Source organism: Melampsora larici-populina (assembly GCF_000204055.1).
Source record: "Melampsora larici-populina 98AG31 unplaced genomic scaffold MELLAscaffold_13, whole genome shotgun sequence".
NCBI classification, from domain to species: domain Eukaryota; kingdom Fungi; phylum Basidiomycota; class Pucciniomycetes; order Pucciniales; family Melampsoraceae; genus Melampsora; species Melampsora laricis-populina.
The window spans coordinates 967442-989137 of record NW_006768777.1 but is presented as its reverse complement, the minus strand read 5'-3'; the positions used below and the strand labels follow the sequence as shown (position 1 = coordinate 989137).

The following is a 21696-nucleotide window of genomic DNA, read 5'->3' as shown; positions in this document are numbered from 1 at the left end:
AGTTAGCCATCGTGACCAATAGCTGCCATGTTACTGGATCTTGCGGGCAATGTGAATTGTTATGAAAGATAGGATTCGCAGCAATCTTGTGCACAAGGTCAATGAACGTATCCTTTGACATACAAGCCTAGCAGAGATTCAGACAAGTTCCAACAAAACAAATCAGTCAACTTGAAAATGAAGCAAAAATACACATCTGATTCTACATACCACCATGTTCCACTTTCAATCATTCTCATTAAACCATTCATCAAAACATTCCTGTTTCTTGCAACGGGTTGAAAGATATTTGAGCCTAGGAACCAGGTAGCGTCTCTTTCAAGCACTTTCTAAAGCAAATGCAGCAATTGCCCGAGTTGCTTCATCCTCAGTGTAACAACGTTTGCATGATGTACGTATTGATGATGAATTTGAAGTATTTGCTAAAAGTAAGAGACCAGCCATGAGGAGTTGATCACTTGTATCTTCATCGGAGTCGAGCTGATCAAGAATCATGATTGCCGCCAAGATTGTAGTGATGTTGGTGGGTATCTTGCAAGATTTTTGATAACTGGTGACCAAAGACACTACTTGAAGTGCACAGAAACACTCCAAGCAGGCCAACACGTCGGTACGTAGGGTGGAGTTTGGCATTTGTGGTGGTATAGCATTGACAGGTGGAGTTTGGCAGTGGTGGAGTTATCAAGAGGTGGAGTTCGACTTCGGTGGTGGTAACAGGTGAGTGGGTAGTTGAAATCAGGGTCCACAAGGTCTCAAACTTGACTTCTTGACCCGGTCTACCCAGTACCACCAAAAATTCAACTGGGTGTACCGGGTCTTTGGGCAACCCGGTTATGTTTGAACACGGCTAATTAATATCAAAATCACCTCGAGCGACCGACTTTTTTGAATTGATTCCGGCCTTGTCCGAACCATTCTCTTCCTCTTCTGAATCATCATCATCACCTGAGAGTGATTCAGATGATTCAGATGATGAACTGTGAGTTCTTTGTCTCCCCCTCTGACTCTTATATGGTTGTTTTCTTTCTGACTTTCTTATTGTTTGGTCTATGTCATTTTGACAACTATCAGCCCTCCAAGCGATGCTTTTTAAACATCTAAAATCTTCTTCGCATCCTCAAAAGATTGATCGACACCTGCCTAGTTCCTCCCAAATCACATGTAAACATTCTCTTGATCACTTAATCTGGCTATGTTCTTGCCATAAAGCGCCCTTGAACTCTCAATGTCTCTACACATGATTTACAAATGAAATCAATGAATTTTGGAATGAATTTGATCCATTTCTCAGCCTAAAAAAGCCATTTTTAGAGCTAAACATAATGTTTAAGCATAACATATTTCTCCACAGCATTTATGCTCTTATGAGCTCTTGTTCCATAAGTAGCATATTCTATATTAGCATAGGATTGTGTGTGACCATCACCATGCTTATAAAGGAAACTCACTGTATTTGACTTCTCCTAATCTCTTCCACCAAAGTTCAATATGAACAATCAGCTAGTAATTAAATGATATACACTTCGTGATGGAAAATTTATTACAACAAAAGCTTAATTCATTCTTGTTTGTTTTCAAAATTGAAACGATATCATGGTTATAAGATTAAATTCAAGTAAATTAGTCTTAGATGAGATAAAATAAGTTATAAATAAAAAGATACAAGATCATAATGATTGTTTATTTCAAAGAGTTACAAAATTTACCAGATCATAATCAATCAAACCAATAGAGAAAACCCAATAAAGAAAACCCCCCAAATAATGTAAATAAATAAAGAATATGATCATTAACTTTACACCATCACATTTCCAAACCAAGCCTTTCAATAAGAATATATGTATGTAGAATTATGAAAAAAAGACTTTTTATTTCTTCTTCTTAATCTTGATCATGATCGATTTGTTGAATTTGATCGATTTTTAAACTTGAATGTTGAACAAGTTGAAATGAAGTTTGATTAAACCGTTTACCTTTTCTAGGATTCCAATTTTCAAAAACTTCATCTATCATCTCTAATGGGATCCCTCTTAATTCAGGTACAATAAACCAAACAAATGGAATCGAAATCATCATAAAACTTGCAAAGAAAATATAAACTCCATATCTATGTATACATGAAAAAATCAATCAGTTCATCATCTCAATCTCTCATTTAAGTCTTTTGGTTTTCAAACTTACCCCATGCTTGTAAACATTTGAGGTGTGAATCTAGCAATTAGAAAATTGAATAACCAATTACTTGAAGCAACAAAAGATTGTGATAAGGTTCTAACATGCATTGGAAAAGCCCTTGATGAAGAAAAAACCAAATCAATCAAAAAAAAATCATCAAGATGACCATCAAATTGATACAAAGAAAAACCTATCAGATTTCAAAAACTTACTCAGCTGCCCAAACCCAAGGTGTTGGATTCCAAGTAGGAGAATAAAAGACAGTCCAAAGATAAAACATAGCTAATGCACCTTTTCCAGAAGGTCTAAGACCATCTAAACTAGGATTCTCAGTAGGTTTGACAATTGCAATATAAGCTCCAAGTCCATACACTAAAATTAAGATTTCCAAGTTTGATGAGTTTGGATTGATTTTTTCAACTGATTTGAAAATGAAAAAATTCTGACTCACTCATTAACCCACCAAAAAAGGCACCAAACATTAACATGGTTGTTCGATCGATCGCATCAGCTAAGAAAAATAACCAAAATAAGGTAGCTATCGTTTTGATTGCACCAAAGACTCCGGTTGAGAGTAAAGCAGAAGAAGTTCCAGTAACACCTATTGAAGCAAAGACTGTAGGAGAATAATAATTGATGGCATTGATACCTTTGATGAATGATGATCAAGTAAAGGAAACCCATTTGATCATAATTAGCTTCTTTGATAATCTTTTCTTTTGATGATTTTTACAGAGAGAGAGAGAGAGATTTAGTTACCAGTTCCATTTTGAAAGATGAATAAAGATCCAGCAATCATTAATCTGGTTAATAAAGGTCTATGAAATAATAATTTTTCAAATGGAGCCCAGAATGAATTCCCAAGTTGTTCATTCTGTTTTTCAAGTGAAGATTCCATAATCTAATCATCAAAAAAAGATGAAGAAAAAAAAGACAAAAGAAAGAGATTTGGTTTAGCAAAATTGATGAAATTCAATGAAAATGGTTTTTTTTGAAAGAGAGAGTGTGTGACCAACACTAAATTCATTTTGAATTAAAGGATCATCTTGAATTGAATTTCTGATCCAACAAAGTGAATTTAAAGCTTCATCCTTTCTTCCACGAGACAAAAGCCATCTAGGTGATTCTTTAAGATAACTGATCAAACCAATCAAACAAATTCCAGCAGGTAAAAGTTGAATGGCAAATGGAATTAAATATTGTTGTTGAGATTTGATTCTAGGGTTTTGAGATACACCATAATTAATCCAAAAACCAATGATCCCACCTTTTTTTGTAGAAGAAGTGTAAAGTGATGAAGGTGTATATTTCAATGAAATCAAAAACCTAATCAGAACCATGATAATGATCAAATGAATAAAGCAGTAAAAAAGAATTGAAGATCAAGCTTACCAATTTGCCAACCCAGTTCATAAAGACCAATTAATCTACCTCTGATACTAGGAATCGAAATCTCAGCAATATAAATCGGTGTGATACTAGAAACGATTCCGATTCCAAAGCCCGTGAAGACTCTACCCACATAAATCAATGAAAGACCATTTGATCGATTTGAGATGGTCATGAAGATTGCACCGATCAAAAAGATTAAAACTGAGATTAATAAACTTTTTCGACGACCATAGAAATGGCCTAATGGATAAGCAAACAAAGCTCCAAGGAAACAACCCATTTGATAAAATGAAACTGTAGGTTTTGTGGTTTATGATTAGAAACAGGTTTTTGGATTAGAATTGGTGATGATTAGGATATCTATGAGGTTTTAGGTTCTTTTTTACCTATATTTGCTGATATCAAATTAAATTGGTCTTGAGTGATTCGATCTAATCCAAAATCAGCCTTAAAGGATGGTAAAGCGATCGTTCCACCTATAAAAGCTGAATCATCTGTAAAAAGAAGAAAATGTTTGTAAATCAAATCAACTTGATATCACCTTCTTTGTATGAGTTACTTTTTTAGTTTTTCTTACATCCTATCATCATCGCTCCAGCTGCTGCACATCCTGCAGATAAATAAAGTCGAAAGTGCTATATATTTTGTATTTTCAACGGTCTTGGTTCAGAATCGATCTGATTGATTTGATTGGTTCTCGGTAAAATCAAAATGACTTACTTGAATTGAAGTAGGAAGTTTAAGCGTATGATGAGACGAAGATGACTTTGAATCGAATCGATTTGCCATCTTGAAAACTCAAACGAATCACTCAACAGAATAGACTTTAGTACTTTGATAAATCAAAGGTCGATTGGATATGTTTTGAATGTAGGTATAGAGTGGATATAGAGAACTTCAAACTACAATTGGATTTGGTGAAGGATTTTCACCTTTTGTTTTTTAGAAGAACATGGAATCAATCAAATGAATCAAGACTGAGATTGGGATTGGGATTGAGACAAGTTTTGAAGAATCGAATCAAAGGAAATCGAATGATTGTCAAACTATGTATGTATCCTCATGAGTCATGACTCATAACTCTTTTTCGTTTCAAGTTCAAGTTCAAGTTCAATCCGAACACTTCAAACCAAATCCAATTTTGATTTTTTGATTTCTGAAGTTTAAAGTTTCGATTGATAAGATGAGACTTTGAGCTTCATTAAGGAATGGTGAATTTGATTGATCGAGTTGTAAGGAATCGAGCTGAACAGAAGTGGTCTAATGTAAAGTAAGATGGTCATCAAGCAGTCAAAAAGAAGAACAATCACTTCACTGCACTTCTTCATCCATCATCAGCTCTAATCCATCATCATCTGATCTACAAACACATAAGCCATACTCAAACTTAGCTTCAAATAGTCATCTCCAATCAATGCAAACAAACAAAGCTCACAACAGTCAGTGACATTGGCAAGCATCTCAATGTTCCAGCATACCTATCAAAAATTAACCAAGGCAAGCCTAGAGTTTTTGAAATTATACAATCCAGCCTCTGGTTCTGATTCATGTCTAGTGTCTCTGATCATATAACTGTTTCATTTGTGTGAAATCATTTTTCTGACATTTGCTCATGAAAGAATACATTAGATATATTCCGCGCTAGGTTAATAATCAACCATCTTTGAATGTTTTAATCTTCATGAAGAAAATGAGATTTTGGTAAAGGATCAATTCAGATAAACCTCTCCTTCCAAGGTATTCCAATATAAACTTTTTTTGATCTCCTTCATAGTTTTTTTGCCTGTTTTTTTTGTTTATTCATTTGATGGCTCATATTGCTAGACTATTAAACTGAAACCTGTTATAAGCTTATTCCTAATACTCATCAATCCTTGTATTATCAAACCATTCTGTGCAACACAGTGCAAGAAATCCTAAACTCAATCTTCTTTCAATTTTCCCTAATTATCTTCTGTATCAATCATTATAATGTATCTTGTTGATTCTTGTTGATTGGTTCTTTAAATTATTGACAATCTTTATTAAGCACCGGTCATCACATTATTTTCACTTTTTTTTATACAAAAAAAATTCAAGAATCTGTTATACTGTAAAAAATGGAAAAATAGGCAGATGAAATAACCAATTCATTATTGTACATACCCATTTGGAAGGTTATTGGTGTCAAGATTTCAAGGTTGTTTGTGGAATCCAAGTTGGATTATTTATACGGCTCATGTTGAATTATTTACATACATGCATACATGGCTCTTTTTCCAAGCACCATGTGTTTGTATATGTAGTATGGGAGCTTAACACAAACACACAACAAGATTGATGAATCAATTCAAAGATTTTTTGAAAAATATTGACCATGGATGTGTAAAGTGGGGCTTGGTCACAACAACTACCCAACCATTTTGAGGTACATATGAAAAAAAAGCTTGGTGTGATTACACCATATCAAGATACCCTTGGAATGCAACATACATGGTGAAGATACTTGATCCCATAGCTGTCAGACACAGTCAACTATATAAACATTTGAATGATTTTGAATTGCAGGTGTGTCTATGTTGTAGATTTACAGTTTTGAAACGGCAGGAAACTCTTAGAGCTTTTGATTTTTGCTTCACAATCAGGTGGGTTGTTCTGTAGAGAAACATCCAGTGATTCTGGACTGCTCTGTGTACTCATATCGCCTGAGATTTCAAATTTGGTGTAAAAATTCAATCAAAACACAGCTTTTCTACTGATTTACAAAAACAAATCATGATTTCATTATGATGCTGAGAGTGATTTTTCATACTATAGAGAAACTCCAGGCAGCCCCTTTTTCATATCATTTTGTAAGGAGAACTTCAAATTGTAAATGAGGCGGTCAGATTTTGGCCAAATGCCTCAATAGATCTCAGGCCATTTGTTTGACTGTAGGTGGTACTTATTCACTTGTTTTGATCTTGACAGTTTTACTGACAACAAGTGGGACTTGTTAAAAGTCCTTTGGCAGGGAGACTCTGAGTCTGAAGTTCATTGGGGGCACCACTGCGCAACAGAATAATTACAGGTCCGGGGGTGCTACCGACGTGACCGGGAGTTCTGACCTGCTCTGACTCGGGTCGGTACATCGGTACTTGAAAAGGAACTAACTCACGACTCATTCCGAACTTCAGATTGAGATCATCGTACATTTGTTAAAGATCAAGAAACCCAAGGCTATCAAGTGATCGACCATCAAAATGACAACCTATCGACCACCTCGTAAGTCAATCGATTTGTTCCTTGGTTTTTATAGTCTTCATTTCGATTACTAACCTTTGAACCATATCTTGGTTTTGATTTCTCTTACGATTTTGCGAACCGATCAATATCATCATCTTCGCAATCAAGATTATGGAAATACTCAAGAACCATTAGTGGATCCAGCGGAATTACCTAATCATATTCCCAAAGTAAAAGAGTTGGGTGTTACATCTGCTCCACTTAAAAGCGCTTCATTCTTTATGGGTTCATTTTGTAAACCTTTCACTGGTTAGATTATCATTTTATTTGATTCAGATCGAGCAAAGAAGACTTTGATATACGATTGATTTATGGTGTTTTTTGATTTTGATTTTCCATGATGACCATTGGTGGGTGTTTAGAGGATTTTATGCTTTGTAAAGCTGAAGATGGGAACCCAGAACATTGTTTGAAAGAAGGACGTCGAGTGACTAGATGCGCTCAAGATGCGTTAGTGAAGCTTTGAGTTAACATATATAAGATCATTGAAACCGAAAAGTTATGGTTATTCAATTGGGTGACGGTTTTTTTGTAGGATTGCCAAGATCAAATCAAGTTGTTTGGAAGAGTTTAATTCACATTGGCAATGTCTCGAAATGAACAATCAAGTTAGTTTCCAATAATCCTTTTTTTACATCTCGATTTCCAAGCTAATCATATTTTTATTATTGATAAAGAAATTCGAATACTGCCGAAAACCCGAAAAGACTTTCAATGGATGTCTATATGATAAACTAGTAAGTGATCCGACAAAATAACTCAAAGATCAAAAGAAATCCTAATTTAACTCTATCCTTGATGTTTTTTTCTTATTAAAGCAATGGAAAAAAGAAATCCCTGGCGCTCCTGTTGATCAAGAACCTATTCATGAAAAAAAGAGTCCAATCTATGGTCGAATTCAGCGGTAAAAATCTTATATTTTAAACATTTAGGGACTTGAATTCCTAAGATGTAGTATAAGACATCTCAAATTTGTCAGTCATCGATCACTAATTGGTGATAAATCTCGAGAGTCATTTATGTTCTCTTGGATTTATCTAGTTTGGGGTTCTATTTGACTATCTTGTTATGTTTGTTTGGTTTCATGTAACATTTTCGAAGGTGGTAACGGACGAGATCAGCAGTCTTGAGATCCTTACAAACAGTTCAAAGTAGATGATGGGTCTTGCGCTTCTCCACGTTGCTTCACAGCAGTAAATCGAAAGTTCACAGTTTCGCCGTTCTGTAGTAAATAGATTACTTGCAGCCCCTTTTCTCCATCAAGTTGGTCATGCCATTAGAATAAGAATGCAATCCAGGATGGTTTAAACATCTCAGTTGGTCCAAGTTGACGCCTTGTAAGCATCATTTGATCAAAAAGATCCCCGCTACTGCGTCAACTCAGCGCACCGGCGGCAAGAGAAATTGTATGGTACCCACCACATGGCCTACATAACAGCCATTGATCCTATAAACCAGTTAGACAGCGGCGCACTGTGACCGCAGCCCAAGTCCGTCATGCAGCTGCGCGCTGCTTGGCTACATAGACTTGTTTGGAAAGAGGGGGGCGCGCGAGGATTTTGTCCATGGCTAGATGGTGAGAGCTCATCTACTCATTGCAAGTTACTCCTTTTGTTGAACCAAAGCTCACCAAGCCTTGAACAGTCATTTACCTGCCAAATCGCACGATCAACAATGGACAAGTTTTCTTGAGAAAACAAAAATGGCGGAGCTCTCTAAAGCTGATGTTTCTCTATTAAACCAAAAGAAGTGCCGTAGCTTTTTACCTTTGGTACTACTAGACGGACAACATACTATATTTCTCAGGGCCAGTATGTTTGAGGAGCATTTTTGTACTTTGATGACATAACACACCTCAGGCGCAATTCTGGTGTTGCATTGCGTCTTTTTGCGTCCATGAGCGAAGTCTTTTAGCGCATCTGTGCATACAGAGGCTAAGACTCAGAGAAACATCTGATCTATGCCCGATACAAATAGCCCATCACCTCCCACCACCCCAAGTTACACTGACAAAGAAGATCGCAATTTTGGTTTAAAAATTTAGTATGTATTGTGTAAGTACATGGACGACATGAGTGGCATAGGAATCTTTCTCCTGCATGTCGTACCACAAAGGACGAGATCATACAAAAGTCGTGGATTTGTTGATTAATTTAGCACATTGACATATAAATGTGTGTCCAGACCGCGAGGAACATATGTAAGACATAAAAGAATCACTCAAAGAAGTTATCAGCGGACCAAGAAGCTCCACAAGAGTCGAGGATTGTAATTACATAATTGTGAAAATCTTGGCAGAAATACTATTGTTGTAGGAATTCATGTGGTTGAGTTCAACTTGCTTCTAGGTTTTGATGGAATAGACTAGAAACAACATATAGAGGTTAGTCTGGTTATCCAAAAGAAATACAATGAGAAACAGCGATAGGCTGACTGAAAGTTTCCTTTTCAATTATTAAGAAAAGACAATATGTAAATGTCAACTTCTTGGATGATTCAGATGTTGGTCTCGTGCAAAATCCGGAAATTAAAGTAGTCCACATTTTCGCCATTATATCAGTTCATATCAAGTTTGCTTAAATAGTGTTACAACTCCCTCCAAATATTGTGATGGGATGAATATGCGCACATTTTGATGTATTCTATTCCCTCATTATTGCTTATCATTTCCTTACTCATGTTCCAATTTATTTTTTGGCATGCTCCAGGTCACTTTTGGGGATTGTTACCTGATTTAATTGTCGATTTATGAGTTGACTTGAAGGTAGGGATTGGAAGATGAGTTCATCAAAAGAAAAGTTCTTATTGCTAGAAGGGAATTTATCTCAACAGGTATGTACACATGTTTTATTTCGTCCTCACTGAGGTACAATGATAAGCTATATACTTAACAAAAGATGAGTACAATAATTTATACACAGTATGTTCAAGTTTTTATAGAATGCAAAAAAACGAGGATAGGTATCATCAAATCAGTCTCATGATCCAAATCATTGAAAGCTAAGAAGGATGATACAAAACAAATGACTAAGACTGATAACGATTCCAAAAACCCAGTTTTTGGACAGTAATAATCAATAAGATATCTCTTACCTATTCCAAATCACTATTGATGTTCTCTATCAAAACTTATCAAACGTCGAGTATGTGGAGTAGTTGTATCCGAAACCTTTTTGAGCATATTTGAAGCTGCGTCTAAACCTCCACTCAAACTTTTCAATCGCAGACAAGCATGCGTAATTAGTGTTTTTGGAATCTTGGCTAGTATTTAAGCTGATCAGACTAACCCTCCCGAAATTGCATTAAGCACTCCGGCTGCCAGCTTCGGCTTCTTTGTGGGGTCCGTAGGGGCGTTAGGCGCAGGAGATGTGCCATCGGGCGCAACAGCAATTGGGTTAGGTACACCCGCCATGGGGGGAAATATAGGCGCAACAGCTGTGACAGGAGCTTGCTGGGATCCAATAGGGGTAACATTTGTGACAGGAGCTTGCTGAGGTCCAAGAGGTGTAAAAGTGGTGACAGGAGCTTGCTGAGAGCCAGATTGGAAGTCTGCTGATCCAGCGGGTGGAACTATTGGTGGAAAACTGGTGACAGGAGCTGGCTGGGATCCAATAGTTGGAACATTGTCGACAGGAGCTGGCTGGGATCCAATAGTTGGAAGATTGGTGATAGGAGCTGGCTGAGATCCAGTAGTTGGAACATTGGTGACAGGAGCTTGCTGGGATCCGATAGTTGGAACATTGGTGACAGGAGCTTGCTGGGGTCCAATAGGTGCAACAGAGGTGACAGTAGCTTGCTGGGCGCCAGACTGCAAGTCTCCTGATCCAGCGGGTGGAACTGTTGGTGGAAGACTGGTGACAGGCGCTTGCTGGGATCCAATAGGTGGTCCAATAGGTGGAACATTTGTGACAGAAGCTGGCTGGGATCCAATGGTTGGAACATTGGTTACAGGAGCTGGCTGAGATCCAACAATTGGAACGTTGGTGACAGGAGCTTGCTGGGATCCACCTTGTGCGAGAACATGCGAAGAAGCTATAAGAGCGTACAGCGCAACAAACATGTTATTGAAAGTGATAATGTGCATGCTGGATTTTATTTGATGCTTCGGAGCCTGAATCTGATGGACGAGGTATTTTAATCCGCACAATTGAGGATATTTGTGGGAATTGAGGTCTGATTAGGCCTGTGTGGATTGTAACTTGGTTCCTTGAATATGATTTCAAATGATACATACGGTCTCCTGCCTCGCTAGGGAAGCCACTGACAAAGCAAAGCCTTGAACTACATCTTTTTGGCGAAGGGTCTGATGAACACGTTGAGACCGCCATGAATTAGTAACCCCGCAGGTTTCTTTTGGTTGTCTCTCTTTCGCTATTCACTCAACGACCAGAGTACCTATGGATGTCAGAAAACGTTGAGGCTTGTACTGAGGTCAAGGGGAATCGCCGACTCAATGCTGCACAGGAAGACTGCCGGGCGAAACGAGCCTTTCGAAGTGAGAACAAGAGAGGTGTGAAGCTATCTGGACTGTGACAGTTTCCTAGATTAGCTTGCCCAAGCCCCTATGGAGCGAGTTTGCCGCGCCCTCGAAGGCTTGCTTCCTAGACGATTGCAACACTCCTTGTAAGGTTCACCTTGTGGAGTCTTTCTCCTCTCCCCAGGAATTATGTCATGATCAAGGGAGATCAAATTTACACCCACTGGATTGAAAAATCAAGCAAAGATTCATACGAAATCGGGTATTTCTTCTCATTTCATTTCTTGATTTCTTCCCTCCTATCCTTTGTCAAAACATCTTACAAATTTCATTATCAGGAGTCACGAGGAGCCGGGGCCGTGCTTCTAGATTCTTGCTTCTCTCTATCTTTCTATAATCTCTATCAATCAATGTTTTTGACCCTCTCTCGATTTATCATCTTAACTGCTTTGGATTTTCACATGTCTAATTCTTCAGGTACTAGTCCCCTCTCTCCGTCTTGTTCCTTAACGCCATGTTTCCAGATTCCTATCAACGTCATCACATATATTGCAACTTCATTCCATGACCAGGCAAATTTATTTACAGGTCCATTGTAAGCGCTGTTATATATGGCTTTTGTAACTCGACTGGAAACAATAAAGCGGGTCAAAAATGTTGGCAAAGAAAAAACAGCTGAATGGATCCTCTACAATTGATACAGTGAGGGCTGAAGGATCAATCAGACATGGGACTATTGCAGTACAATACTTGCACCCGCTTTCTTAGCTTTCAGGGGGTGTGGAGCGTTTTATCTTGGACTACTGCCCACCACATGATCAGTGACACTGAATTACTTAGTCAAGTTAGCTCAAGTTAGCTGAATTACTAACCTTGCTGACTGCTCAAGCATGAGTAATTGTGGCGCTGGTTTATGTAGATCTTATACTATTATTATTTCACTGGTCATCAGTGGGATCAATGATGAAATGAGCCATACAATGCTACTTGGCAAGGGCAGGTTCTTTGATGGACTTGTTAAGGTCTATATGATGGGTCTAATTAATAGAAATCACCTGGATTGAACTTGAAATAACTTCATATCAGTTCAAATACTTGGTTTTAGGGGATTCTGTTAGATCAGGTGAGAGAAGGCCTTTATATGGTGGTTGTAACAATGCTTTGACACACTGGAATTGAATCCGGTAAAGACTAAGTGTGGCTTTGTAGGTTCTGATGTGTGTTGCAAAGGACACATCTTGGTTTTCTCTTATCAAGAAGTTCTTACCGATCACAGTAAACAGATATGGGTTTCTTTATGATGGAATCTTTACCTCCTCTATGTATTATCTGGGTTGCCTTTATTACCAAATTGTTTTACAAGTATTCATTCATCCAATTTCACTAATCTTACAAATTTTACTATAGTTTATGTGTAGGTTAATTGAATGAATTTTTGCTCCCTACCATCCCCAAAATTTCTGCTATTTTGTGATAGTTCATGTTGATAACAACATTGGTGACCACCCTAATGCTTTGCTTATCTTTCTCAAACTTGATTCAGACCTCTTGGGGCTGTCCTGTGTTATTTAGCAGTCTTTAAACAAACAATATAAAGCCCTGTCCCCCAAGTCTACACACCAAACCTACTCCATCCATAACCAAAGTAAAGATGCCAAATTTTCAAACTTAACTTCCCCCAACCAGCCCAAGGTCCCCTTGGATTGATTTTGTCAAGTAAATCATTTACAGACACATGTGAGTGATTGGCTTATGTGAACTTCTAACACAACCACATCAATTTACAAATTATCTGGAGTGGCTCAGGCCTAATAGCTAGTAGAGAACAGCCCAAGCTAGGTGCATCAGGCTCATTAAGTCTATAGGGAGCTCTGATATGTGTTGACTGGGGATTCAATACCCTTTACAGTCAAAACCGCACAATTGCATAATTGTGCAGCTGAATAGACCCTGATAATGCATACAAAGGATCCTGAATCTTGATACTTTCAATTTTATTGCCAGATTTGCCAACAGAGTTGCATGACCTGTCGAAATGCATGCCAAAAGTATTCCACCCAAATTGTGTGATTGCCCAGGTTTGAATGTAGTTAACCCCATCCTAATAAGAGTATGTGGGATGGAGATTGTACTCTTGGCACACAAGCCATGTGATATAAATCAATGAAAGTTGTAGTGCAAAGTTTTTCAGCTTGGTACTTGTAATGAAAGTTTGAGATAAGGAATCAGGGAGTCTTATCCCCAACATTGGACATATATTGAAGGGTGCATATGTCCTGTTTGCTCTAATCCTGACAGGGATAACAATGAAAAACAAAGAAATACAGGTCATTCCTGGACATGACAAAAAACTTATGTGTTAAGAGTGGACTCAGGTTGTGGGTGTGGCACAAAAAGTGCAAATGACCCTACCTAGGCTGAGGCACACACACCACACCCTCAAAGTTTGGGTTTGAGTAACCTTTCAAAGGATGGACTTGAGGGAGGATTTCTTCAGCTGTTAACCCCATATGAGGAAACTTCCTTGATCTCCTCCAGTTTGATATCAACACCAAACCACCATCTTTTTGATGACTTGACAATGTCTTCCCTCACTGCCTTCATTATCAAGACCCAATTTCTACTGAAGGTATTTGCAAGAACTTCCTTAGGTTGCTGATAATCAGAATAACACTGTTGGTTCTGCTTCTTGTCCAAAGTCCATTGGACTGAAACTGATTCAGGCTTAGGAACCAAAAGAAAGGATTCTTCAATCAAATATTGGATTCTTTGGAAGCTTGGTTTGGAAAATGTCTGACTTGCTGTTTTCAGCCCGAGGCATACCACAGTAGAAAGCATGAACGCTCGGATTCCAGGGAGTATAACAGATGAACAGTAAACACAAGAAGCAGGGTGGTATTGTGATCAGCGGACGTTCAAAACCCAACCCTCACTGCTAATTATGAAATACGGGTGCAGAATTTGGAATGAAACAGAAAGAATCACTGGAAGAGGGGTCAAAATATATTGATTGATCATTATGACCTCATGGCTTTGAGGCCAGAATCTGTGAAGGAGGTCGAAGATTGAGAGGGTCTATGTTCATAACTGAGGTCAGGCGGAGGGTGTGTTCAGGTTCAAAGGCGAAGATCAACTTTTACGAAACCGCTGGAGGCCGATTGCTCGATCTTTAGTAACTCAGCCTCACCGCAATTGGCGCTCAGCCCACCGATCGAAATCCTGAACACATTGACCGTACATGGCAAATCAAAAGGAGCATAATTGACAGTAAAGTAAAGCATGAACACCCAAAGGGCCAGGTGAAAGTAGGCATAATTTTCGAACCCGTTTCTCTAGAGTAAGTTGAGGTAGGCTGATCACCATAGAGAACATTACAACCCGATATGTGAAAGATATAAAGTTTAAGCGACTTTAAAATTTGCCAAACTGCTTAGCCTTAGCTGAAGACTTTGATTTTGAGACACGGAGGACGTTGAATCGAACAGTCTGTCAAACGAGCCAGGAGAAAAGATCGGTCAGCGTGGATGACCCAAATGACTGTTCCGATATCTGAATACGTACCTTGGATAGTGGCCGACATTGACCAACAGTCACCTGGTCACCGATCTCTACACGGAAAGCAGGAGAGCAGTGAACGGCCATGTTTTGATGCCTGAGAATACACATAACCGTTTGACATAAGTGACAGTTTGGTGAATATTGAATAATGATTGAATGTTTCACCTCTTCTCGTATCTTGAGTATTTAGGTACGAAGTGGAGGTACTCCCTTCGGATGATGATTGTTCGGGTCATCTTAGTGGACACAACTCGTCCGGTCAAGATACGACCACGGATGGAAACTTCACCAGTGAAAGGACATTTCTTGTCAATGTAAGTTCCGTTGATAGCCTCGGTTGGGGTCTAAATGCAATGGATACAATAAGCAAGTTCAGTGTCAATAAAGCATCCCCTAGGTGAATCATGCTTCCCTATCCTAGTGGCGGGTAATAGTAACCTGAAGGTAGTGGAAAGGAATAATATTATCATGCAGACCTTGAATCCCAATCCGACATTCTTGTACCACCTTCTTTCTTTACCAGCAGTCTTCTTTCCGGTGGATTTGATCTTGGAGTTTTGAAAGATAGGTTGCTTTTGGAAAGCCTTTTCGGTTTGTTCAGCACCGATCGTAGTGGCCATCTTGAGGGACTTGAGGGTAATGAGGGTGTTGACCGGGGGCGTGAGTGGGTTCCAAGGGAGTCGACAAGTGATGGTCTCGAGTTGATTGACCGGGTCTTAGGTTCTGATCTCGTGATTAGGTTTCAGACTTCAGTTCAACCGGTACATTTCCATCCATCTTCGGTTATCCTGAACTGTTGTAGCTCATCATGTTAGGGCTTCATGTCCGAAACCTTAGTCTAAAGTCACCTGTCCAGACTCCCTGGACCCTTCCATACCATAAGCCCTCGCTATACAGATATGCGTGTACATGTGATTGCAATACAGTCGACCAAGTCAATGTGACAAATTTTTTGCGCGCCAATCGACCAATACATAACAAGTTGACCGATTGCTTTTTATCAAAGGACTTCACTCCATTCAACTTTCTCTATCAAGCGTAACTGGCCCCTTTTCAAGTCCAGTGAATGAATAACAGACAATTCAAGATGCCTAGTCAAGATCGAACTCAGACCTTAGTGCTTGACACGGCGCCTCTCTTGACATCCACCTTATCATCTTTATTGGTCTTTTCTCACAAGTTTGTTACTACTCCTGATGTGATGGAAGAAGTTAGAGGAAAAGGTCAAAGAGATCGTTTACAACGAGAATGGAATATGTTGGACGCGGCTTTAACGAATCCTACTGGTGAAGGAAACCAGGAGACCCAAAAATGGCAAGGGTTGGAAATTAGAGAACCATCTGTGGCTGGGATTTCAAAGGGTACTTTGGCTGTTTTCAGAAACTCTTCATATCAATTTCTTATCGGGCTTTTTGTTTTCAAACCTGACCTCATTCTTTCAATTTTTTGGGGGGCACCTAGTCAAGGAATTTGCACGTCAAACGGGTGATATTGCAGTTTTATCAACAGCTGATATTCGAGTTTTGGCATTAGCTTATGATGTTGAAGTTGAAGCCAATGGTACATGGAGACTTAGAGATAAAGTAGGAGGCAAGCGTCTTGGAAAAGATCCTGTAAAAAAGGCAGCTCGATTATTACGAAAGCAAGCTAGAATCGCACAAGAATCAGAATCTATTAAACCTACGGATCAAATAACACACTCAGATGTTGATACTCTAGCTGAATGTACGGAACAACTTGACATCACCAAGGACACTCCTAACGATACCCACGAAATTGATACCTCTAATGCTGAAGACCAACCTGACGAATCTAACTCTGAAGTCGATGACGATCACCCAGACGAGCAGGAGCCTTCGATAGCAGCAACAGACGACAACGCCAACGACGGATGGACTCATATCGCTGTCAGATCAAGTGCTAATGTCATTGATGAATGTGAAGAAGATGATTCGGACTCGTCCTCTGTCGTATCCGAGTCCGATCCATCCTGGATCACCCCAGACAATGTTCATCTTCATAAAGCAAAGGATATGGGTTTCTTCCCTTCGCTTGCTCCTAAAGCTTCTCAACCCGGTGATTCAGCCCAAGGATCAACTAATGCTGAAGTTAAAGAAACCGACACTTCAACTTCTAAACCTGACATCGCGAGCACCAATGAAAATTCGCATACAAACACTCCTACTATGAAGGCTGCTTTATTGACAGGAGATTTTGCTATGCAAAACGTTGCCCTCCAAATCGGCCTCAATGTCTTTGGTGTAGGAGGCAGGCGCATCAGGGACGTTAAAACATTCGTTCTGAGATGCTATGGGTGTTTCAAGTGAGTGGATTCTTTACACATATATGCCTCGAATAAATATTGATATGTTTGCTTCTTCCTATTTTACAGAATTTGCAAAGACCCTACTCGTAAATTTTGCCCTACTTGCGGTGGAGCGACTTTGACGAGAGTATCTATCACCTATACACCTTCTTCACCTAACGGGTACATTCTTCACCTTAAATCGAATTTCCAATACCGAAATCGAGGTACAGTTTACAACATACCATCAGCCAAACCAGGTAGTTCATCATTTGACAAAGGAGCCAAAGCAAAGGGCAACGTTATAAATGGTGCTACATTAGTTTTAAGAGAAGATCAAAAAGAGTTTCAAAGAGGTTTGAAATCACTTGGAATTCAAAAATTTAAAGAAGAGCGTAAATTGAATCAAACAAGACAAGAACGTTCGGGTAAACAAGACTCATTTGTTTTTGGTGGTGCTAATGGATGGAATGATCCTGATTGGGAAGCTCCTATGTTGATGGGTGAACGTGGTCGTAAAGGTGGTCGAGCAGGAAATAGAGATGTACAATATGGCAAGGATGGTTTACCGGTGATTGGATTTGGCAAAAACCCAAATGTGGTGAGACGAAAACGTTGATCTGGCGGCTTTATCTTCAATCATGATGTGCTCAGTTAGTTCAGGCAATTGAGTAGATATGTTGACGTTGCAAATGATATATTCCTGGTGCATATCTGGATATGATTCATGTTGCTAATGCAGGGTGTCCAATTATGAAAGACAAATATAAACTAGTGAAAGCGTGAACCATGAGGCAGAGGGAGAGTCGACTGGATGTTTAAAGCCTCATTCAAGCTTGGTCAATGATGACCTCTTAAAATATTCAGCCCAGTGTTCGTTTTTTTTCTTGCGATGACGTAATTTAAAGACTTCAATTTGTTACATGATGTTAGTCGTACCAACATACAGGTTGTTTGATCATCATCTCAAGTAAGACTACAACTTGTATTATGTAAGAACAACTGGCCTATGCAAATCAGATTGTGGAAGGGCTTTGTGGGCTGAGGGCTCCCAGCTACCTTCCACAAACCATCGTCCAATATCTGAGAGTGGTTCAAGGTGTGAAGCTTTTGAAGCACTTCACCAAGTAAGGAATTGATCATTTGGGTGCCCTTTAGTGCACCCTGTTCTTTAGCAAACTGAGATACGAGACTTCAAGGCAAGTGCAGGTTAAAAAGCCTTAAAAGTGAACCAAGTCTAAACAGGATGTAGCTCAAGAACTGAATTTTCAAGAAAGGAAATAAATTTACCTCACAGATACACATGATACTTTTTCACAAAATGATGAAGACATGTTACATACTTTGCTACAACAGAGTTACTCTTTCATAAGTGTCATGGTTTTCTTCAATTTTGAGGTGAACAGATTAGAAAGAAAAAAAGTGAAAAAGAAAAAAAATGGTGATATAAAACTTGCTGGCTTTAGGACCGATGTATTTGAAGCTCCACGGTTCACATCACAAACATTAAGTTTGTATCAATTGGCTGGAAGAAAAGAAGGTATCAGCCAAAATCTTCAGTTGTCATCTTCCAATCATCAAAAGCAAAAAGATCTCAACTTACATGTGAAGCTGAGAGTTGGGGTTTTTGTGAGTATTTCTCTTTTAGGATTTGACGAATGGAAACCAATAGTTGTTGATAGGTTTGTTGAGGGTTTTGGGTCAGTGCAGTGATGAATGCATAAGACATCGCACTAGAAAACAGGGTAAGACATATCTTCATAAATCATCTGTGTTACTCTTGATGAAGAGAATTAGGCAACGAACCCAGTAGCTGCACCCGCTTCTACTGCATCAGCACTAGTTTGAGAATCTTTACAACCACTCCATTGGATCGCATCTGCAGGACTAGTTCGAGTAGCTCTTGAAACCTGTTCAGCTTTATTACCATTCATGACCTTCTTTCCTAATCCAAGTAAACCTTTTGCCATTCCACCAATATCTCCGCGCATATAAGAAAGACCAGCTTGGAGTGCACCTTGACCAGCCCTGTTTGATACAAGAAGGTTAGTAAAAGTGATATCCAAAAGAGGCTGCAAATTGTTTTTGATAACTCACTCGGCCAACATGTTGGGTTCCTTGATCTTTCCTTCAGTTGAATATACGTCTGTACAGATAACAAGATCTTTGTCAACAGCTCATCCTAATGAGTCACGAGCAAAGTAGATACGAAGCAAATATATACACATACATGGTAAATCCAAAGCTGTACCCGAATGACAAGACTGAGCGTGACGAAAAACGAGATCAGAGGACAGCGCTTTCGAAGATATAATATATAAATCATACTGACATCAAAGATAGCAGTAAGTCGACATCCGGGTGGGAGTGGTGCGACCATGATGAAAAACATTTCGTCATCTACAATGTGACCGGCTTGTTTATGGTCCAAAGGATATATAACTTCATCAAACCCATCATCCTCATCACCATCTAAATCTTCAGTCTAAAGAGATGCAAGATATGTATTAATTCATCAAAACTCGTGTGAAACGATCTGAGAACTGAAAATGACTCACTTGGCCACCATGACCACTATAGTGAACTGATGGAATTAAATAGGTAAGCTCAAAGTCATCAAAACAGGAGTCCGGGTGAAGTACTAACAGAACAGTGAGTCGTTAGGTTGAGCATTCGAAACCAGCCATTGCATGGCAGAAATTATATTGGCTCGGGTTGGGATTTGTCTAGCATTGGCACCCGGCGAATCCAATAACATAACCATATCCTCTGCCTTGTAGTTATACCGTTCTATCAATCAAGAGTGTACAAAATCTCAGACTTTGAACTTTCTTTACGAGTGATTTTGTAAATGACAAACCTATCAAGAACCTTTGCATATTTGTTGCATCATTATGACATCCTCTCAAGGCCGCCGAAGTCCCAGTACTAAGATGGAATGATTAATATGATATCGCCGAGTGATTTAATTTCAATTTGAATTATGACTCACTAATTGATTCCTACGCAAAGTGCTTTGCGTCGACCAGTACAGTTGGAATACTAGAGACGTTCAAAGGGAGAAAAGGTCGTTAGAATTTTTGTCATCCAGGTATGTTTTGTGCAAGGTTCACGCAACTTGAAAGTATGGGCCGCCTTGAGGTGGAGGTGGTGGTTGATGATGCGCACCAGGTGGACCATGGTTATATGATTGTTGATAGTTGGTCGGAGGATTTCCGTGACCTAGAAAATTTTTATGCGATTGAATTTGAATTGATCAGATAAAATGACGAATTTAGTATCGAAAGAAGACAGACCATGAGCCCCGGGATAAGGATGAGCATTATCGTTGGTAGGAGGTGGAGGTCCAGTAGGAGGTGCCCAGCGAGTCCTAATAGTATGTCAGAAGAAATTAGATTACTGGGTTTGAAGAATCGTTCACGTGAAAGGCTCACTGAGTCGGGAAGGATCCGGAGCCGTTTCCTATTGGATGAGAAAGTCATTTGAGCAAAGCAGATTCCAAGTTCGCATGCAAAGTGGCCTTTTCAAAGATAATGACAAACCAGCTGGTGAGCCCCATTGTGGTGGCGGAGGTCCTGGAGGTGCTGCCCATTGAGGTGGTGGAGGTCCTGAAGGTGCTGCCCATTGAGGTGGTGGAGGTCCCTGTGGCGGTGCCCAATGACCGCCTCCTTGACCATTTCCGTACGAATAATTTGCCATTGATAGTGGTCTTTGGAATGTATGAATCTGAGTTTGATGATAAGTTGATGATGATAAGTTTGAAGGATGAGTGATGAATGAAGTGTCCCTGTGAAATGGTCTTGATGCTCAGCCTCAGTTCGATAGAAATCCCAAAATACTTTCTCTGAGAGTCCGACCCGATAGATCTTTTCCCACAGCCTATCACAGCACTCAGCAGTCGTCAAGTGATCAATTTCACTCGGCTCGGCATACGGTATACCTCGGCATTCTCCGGGTAACTGGAGTCATGAGCATTTTTTTTGCAAACTTGCCCAATTTAGGATTTCTGAGCCAAATTCCAATGCGTCATCATATCCATCAATCTCAAAACAAGCCCTGAATCACCCTCTCTGAACAGGGTCTCGATCCCTTAAGCCCCTTAATCCGATAACCCTCCAAAGGAGTCAAAGTTGGGCAAACATAGGTAAATGTTGGAGTAATCAAGACGAAGAGCATCTTTAAGGGGATCACAAGGCATTCCAAAAAGGGTTTTATGAGCTGTTCCCTGTACTTTCTTCCAAAGGGTATCGGTCAGCTTTACTACATCAGTTCCTAAGAAGCTTATTGCTTTCAAAATCGCAAAAAAAAGTCGAAATCTAATTTTTAATCAAACGTTTTGCCCCATGAAAAGATAGGCCTTGACACCTCAGCTTTTTGATTTTAATTTTGGGAGGAACAACATTAGGAGCTATGGTAATAAAAACTTAAGGGAAAGAGAATAATGTAGAAAAATTGGAACCAAGGAGTCAAGAAGAAAAGACTCAGTTAATAAATTGTCTTGTCACACACATCTACAAGCACATTA

The 21696-nt window shown here is 39.3% G+C and overlaps 6 protein-coding genes across 6 annotated transcripts; 2 read left to right on the top strand and 4 right to left on the bottom strand.

Annotated features, from left to right (window-relative positions):
- Positions 1-1881: 1881 nt before the first annotated feature.
- On the bottom strand, positions 1882-4334 carry MELLADRAFT_47943 (uncharacterized protein; the record flags this gene model as incomplete). Its single annotated transcript, XM_007408626.1, has 10 exons — positions 1882-2107; positions 2182-2292; positions 2388-2547; positions 2627-2824; positions 2935-3076; positions 3192-3442; positions 3568-3861; positions 3954-4061; positions 4145-4202; positions 4288-4334. 9 exons carry the CDS (start codon positions 4155-4157, stop codon positions 1882-1884), a joined length of 1503 nt encoding a protein of 500 aa, XP_007408688.1.
- A 2397-nt stretch (positions 4335-6731) lies between these two features.
- Positions 6732-7928, top strand: MELLADRAFT_43024 (uncharacterized protein; the record flags this gene model as incomplete). Its single annotated transcript, XM_007408735.1, has 6 exons — positions 6732-6810; positions 6940-7080; positions 7194-7281; positions 7367-7439; positions 7509-7568; positions 7650-7928. The coding sequence occupies 6 exons, from the start codon at positions 6789-6791 to the stop codon at positions 7737-7739; spliced, it is 474 nt and encodes a 157-aa protein (XP_007408797.1).
- Positions 7929-10108: 2180 nt separating this feature from the next.
- MELLADRAFT_35214 (uncharacterized protein) lies at positions 10109-10891 on the bottom strand (the record flags this gene model as incomplete). The annotated part of the gene is made up of 1 exon (XM_007408625.1): positions 10109-10891. The coding sequence occupies one exon, from the start codon at positions 10889-10891 to the stop codon at positions 10109-10111; it is 783 nt and encodes a 260-aa protein (XP_007408687.1).
- A 3828-nt stretch (positions 10892-14719) lies between these two features.
- MELLADRAFT_35136 (uncharacterized protein) lies at positions 14720-15486 on the bottom strand (the record flags this gene model as incomplete). The annotated part of the gene is made up of 4 exons (XM_007408624.1): positions 14720-14794; positions 14870-14960; positions 15032-15210; positions 15343-15486. The coding sequence occupies 4 exons, from the start codon at positions 15484-15486 to the stop codon at positions 14720-14722; spliced, it is 489 nt and encodes a 162-aa protein (XP_007408686.1).
- A 467-nt stretch (positions 15487-15953) lies between these two features.
- Positions 15954-18189, top strand: MELLADRAFT_47936 (uncharacterized protein; the record flags this gene model as incomplete). The annotated part of the gene is made up of 6 exons (XM_007408736.1): positions 15954-16101; positions 16159-16227; positions 16328-16773; positions 16846-16942; positions 17075-17189; positions 17259-18189. 6 exons carry the CDS (start codon positions 15954-15956, stop codon positions 17788-17790), a joined length of 1407 nt encoding a protein of 468 aa, XP_007408798.1.
- A 288-nt stretch (positions 18190-18477) lies between these two features.
- MELLADRAFT_43021 (uncharacterized protein) lies at positions 18478-20946 on the bottom strand (the record flags this gene model as incomplete). Its single annotated transcript, XM_007408623.1, has 14 exons — positions 18478-18696; positions 18775-18904; positions 18978-19199; positions 19269-19317; positions 19402-19435; positions 19504-19656; positions 19730-19755; positions 19818-19961; positions 20032-20099; positions 20164-20213; positions 20290-20393; positions 20468-20541; positions 20606-20633; positions 20714-20946. 14 exons carry the CDS (start codon positions 20868-20870, stop codon positions 18664-18666), a joined length of 1272 nt encoding a protein of 423 aa, XP_007408685.1.
- Between the last annotated feature and the right edge of the window lie 750 nt (positions 20947-21696).